Genomic DNA, 4,678 nt, shown 5'->3' on the forward strand with positions numbered 1-4,678 from the left:
TACAAACAATAACAACAATACACAAAGTACCCAGAACCAACATATATAAGACCTGTAACTGAATATGTATGGATAAATATAGCATCAAACATATTACAAACAATAACTACAATACACAAAGTACCCAGAACCAACATATATAAGACCTGTAATTGTATATGTATGGATAAATATAGCATCAAAACATATTACAAACAATAACTACAATACACAAAGTACCCAGAACCAACATATATAAGACCTGTAATTGTATATGTATGGATAAATATAGCATCAAACATATTACAAACAATACCTACAATACACAAAGTACCCAGAACCAACATATATAAGACCTGTAATTGAATATGTATGGATAAATATAGCATCAAAACATATTACAAACGATATTACGTATTACATTTACCATCTACAAAGGGGAGGAAGAGGTCAAATACACCTGACCCTCCTGGGTCTAAATTCGGACAAAGATCACAGGCAGGTTGGCAATGAGGACTTAATGGGAAAAGCAGAAACGATTTGTTATGAAGCAACAGGCCTGTTTAACAACTACAATAACATCACTCACCATGGAAACGAGTTTTGTTAAATGACTTACGCTTCACAGCATTTTGTTTACTTCTTACCATATTCGTTCGACTGGTTCCACACGAGTAACGACGACGCTGAGATCGACCTAGAACGTTCACTACTATAGGTAAGTCAAAGTGAAAAATCAAATTCCCATTTACTGTTTTAACAAGTAAATTTCACGTAGTTAGTAATCAAGATTTCAAATTACATACTTTTTGTTGGAAAAACCTATTTCTGTAAGTTTTCACGCACGAAACTAAGCGCCAATTATTAGCGTCACCTGTGACCGTTCACACTCATACTGAGCCTTAGGCGTATAATAAACACTCATTTATACTGTTTACAATTACAATGTTTGAAATAATTATTTATACAGTGTCACATTTCTTAATTTTGTAATATTTTACATCGAAGTTTATGCCGCTGGCAGCTTGTAAATGGAATTAAAACATATTTTCCTGTAATATATATAGATATAATAATTGATCAGACAGAGGTATAATTCAGAATAATTTAATTAAAAACATTTTTATAGATTGTTAATTGAAAACATGCCAGTTAAAAAATAAACAGGCTAGTGGAATAATCGCAGTTTTCAGTCATTTGTAATTTTGATTCAAAATATTGAAAAGTTGTTGTCCGCGTGTTAGTAGTTATCTTATTTAATGATGGTAACAAACAAAGAGAAATGGCGGGCATGAAAAGTCGAAAATGTCACACCAGACAGTGCATTCCATATTACCAGGGGCGGAATAAGGTGGGGGCTGTAGCCCTAGACTCAGGCTCAAAAGAGGCCTGTTATGAGGTTTGTTTTTCTACCTTAGTCTTTGGTCGCGATCATAATAGGCCCGATAGTAAAAAATTAGCCCCAAGCCTGTTTGACCTTTAATATACCCTGCACATTACGGAAGTGTAATAAACCAAAAAATAACACGTGAGCAACTTGAAAATTATAGAGTCATAAAGGATCACCAGGGAGCGAAAAGACCTTGCCATTGTTGTCAAGGTTAGAATAAACAGATAAGGGAACGTTTCGTATAGTTTGCAGGAGCTGTTTGAAGTCTTTAAGGGATCATCACAAACAGTAAAAAATAGAAGAGATTAAAAGGGCTTGAAAGAAGCCCTTCATCAGCCCAGTCCACAAGAAGAAAAAATACCTTCAGAAGCCATAAGCTTTCTTCAGCAAAGTCATTTGATCATATGATTCCAAACTCCATTTGTTTGACTCAGATGAGAGAGTGACGTTGTAAAGAAAGCCATCAGAAGATCATATGATTCCAAACTCAATTTCTTTGGCTCAGATGAGAGATTGGTGTTGTAAAGAAAGCCATCAGAAGATCATATGAGTCCAAACTCCATTTGTTTGACTCAGATGAGAGAGTGATGTTGTAAAGAAAGCCATCAGAAGATTATATAATCCCAAACTCCATTTCTTTGGCTCAGATGAGAGAGTGATGTTGTACAGAAAGCCATCAGAAGATCATATGATCCCAAACTCCATTTGTTTGACTAGATGAGAGATTGGTGTTGTAAAGAAAGCCATCAGAAGATCATATGATCCCAAACTCCATTTGTTTGACTAGATGAGAGAGTGATGTTGTACAGAAAGCCATCAGAAGATCATATGATTCCAAACTCAACTTCTTTGGCTCAGATGAGAGAGTGATGTTGTACAAAAAGCCATCAGAATAACCTAAATAGAAATATCTCCAGCCAACCATGAAGAGACAACATTAAAGTTTGTGAGTGTATGGCAGCTTCAGGGGTTGTTGAAACTCTACAATAATGGAATCAATAGGAAAGGATAACTGTATAGGGATATTTTACAGCTGAATCTGAATAATTAAGGTAGGAGATGGGATCCCAAATACACATCTAAACTGACACAAGGTTGGTTGGAAAAATACGTTTACTGGATGAAAGATTGACTGCCACGGAGTCACCAGATCTCAGTTGTATTGTGGGATGATTAAGGTTCCAGGATGAAAGGAAGATCTAAGAATAAATGATGAAGAAACGTGGAACACCATTGAACCACAAGTATTGTAAGAATGTGACAAAACCATTGTAAGGTATTGTAATGCAAAGACAGGTCCCAGTAAATGCTTAAAAAAATATACATAAATAACAAAATAGTAAATGAAATGTTTATTTGCCTAAATAAGTTTTTGAGACTGCCTGAATAATTATCTGAACACATCTGTTATAATATACTTGTTTATTGTAGGAGAAAAGTGTTAGTTTTATTTACAAGTTGACCGACTGTATAGTAGATATAAACGAGAAGGATTTTATTCAGAAAATTCAAGTTCAATATAAGTATAAATGTGGCACTGTCTGAGTAACTGTTGTAGACACTGCAGATAAACATTTGTGACCTGTTGGGTTTGTTTGTTTTTAATTTCGCGCAAAGCTACACGAGGGCTATCTGCGCTAGCCGTCCCGTAGCAATGTAAGACTAGAGGGAAAGCAGCTAGTCATCACCACCCACCGCCAACTCTTGGGCTACTCTTTTACCAACGAATAATGTGATTGACCGTCACATTATAACGCCCCCACGGCTGAAAGGGCGAGCATGTTTGGTGTGACGGGAATTCGAACCCGCTACCTCTAGATTGCGAGTCGATCGCCCTAACCCCCTGGCCATGCCGGGCCCGACCTGTTTGGATTCTAAAACTATTATTGTTTTACTTTACTGCCACCTATTAATTATATATGTATATATATAAACCAGAAAAAACTTCCAGAGGTTTTTTATGTCATTATTCATTTTCTTTTTATGATTATACAGTTTACCATGTTCTCTATTTGTTATAAGTTTAAAGTTATTTATGTGAGTTTTTTTTTTTTAAATTTATTTAGTTACGTTACGTTGTCAATCACTGCGTGATTTTTGACTGTCTACTGTAGTGTTTATAATAAAATTATTTTAAAACTTTCAAAAATAAGTATGTCAAAATGTTTCGGGCCTGGAATGGGTTCTAATCCCTATCACCAGACATGTTCGTCCTTTCAGCCGTGGGGCGTTATAAGTTACGATCAATCCCACTATTCGTTGATAAAAACGTAGCTTTCCCTCCAGTCCAGTGTTTCTCAGCCGGATTTACCAGACGACCCCCCGCGTCCGGGATTTTGTCGTCGCGACCTCCATTATCTCAGCCGGATTTACCAGACGACCCCGCGTCCGGGATTTTGTCGTCGCGTCCTCCATTATCTCAGCCGGATTTACCTGACGACCCCCGGGTCCGGAATTTTGTCGTTGCGATCCCCCATTATCTCTACAAGGATGAATAAATTCTTGATGTTTCTTGGCATAGTTCGCCATAGTTCACTACAAAGGTGATATGTGCACCTTCCACACACCTCGAGGACTCAAAAAATAAAAGTAAAAAATGTTGACTCAGCGCAGTCAGCTCGTGACCTCCCTGGAAACCTGCTCGCGCCTCACCGTTTGAGAAACACTTTTCTGTAGTCTTTCACTACTAAATTATGGATGGCTAGCGCTGATAGTCCTCGTGTAGCTTTGCACGAAATTGAAAACAAACCAAAATGTTCCGAAATCTAGCGTCTGCCATTGATTTTCTCTGATGTAATGTTAAATAAAACTACTTTTCTCGCCATTGGCTCAATCACTGAGCTGTTCTGTGTACACGTGTTTATACGAACGAAATCTCTGTAATTGAAGTTCTTTAGTCAGCACGATCGATGCACATATTAGCTCACAGCAGGCAAAAAGAGTAAATCATGATAGTCCTAACGGGATCTACATCATCGCGTGTTTCTCGTGTAATTGGTAAGCTAGTGATATGCGTTTATATATGTGAACCAACTGATTAAATTCAAATAATAACTGAAAAAAAATGTATTTTCCGTAGAAAATAAATTTTAATTCTAGCCACCTTTTATTTTCATTATGAGCGTCGATGTAGAAATAAAATCACAATAACTCTTGCTTGATTTCACACGTACTAGAACCCAGGTCGTGTAATATCGTATAGAACCAAGGTCGTGTAATATCGTATAGAACCAAGGTCGTGTAATATCGTATAGAACCAAGGTCGTGTAATATCGTATAGAACCAAGGTCGAGTAATATCGTATAGAAC

At 36.9% G+C, this 4,678-nt stretch overlaps 1 protein-coding gene across 1 annotated transcript in view; it reads right to left on the minus strand.

Moving 5' to 3' along the window:
* LOC106473560 (TBC1 domain family member 15-like) overlaps positions 1–3,898 on the minus strand; it is an 18,333-nt gene extending 14,435 nt beyond the window's left edge. The window contains exon 1 of the mRNA XM_013934245.1: positions 3,803–3,898. Within this exon, the coding sequence (XP_013789699.1) occupies positions 3,803–3,898 (96 nt within the window). The remainder of the gene's footprint in view (positions 1–3,802) is intronic.
* Between the last annotated feature and the right edge of the window lie 780 nt (positions 3,899–4,678).

This window comes from Limulus polyphemus, unplaced genomic scaffold (assembly GCF_000517525.1).
Source record: "Limulus polyphemus unplaced genomic scaffold, Limulus_polyphemus-2.1.2 Scaffold6275, whole genome shotgun sequence".
NCBI classification, from domain to species: domain Eukaryota; kingdom Metazoa; phylum Arthropoda; class Merostomata; order Xiphosura; family Limulidae; genus Limulus; species Limulus polyphemus.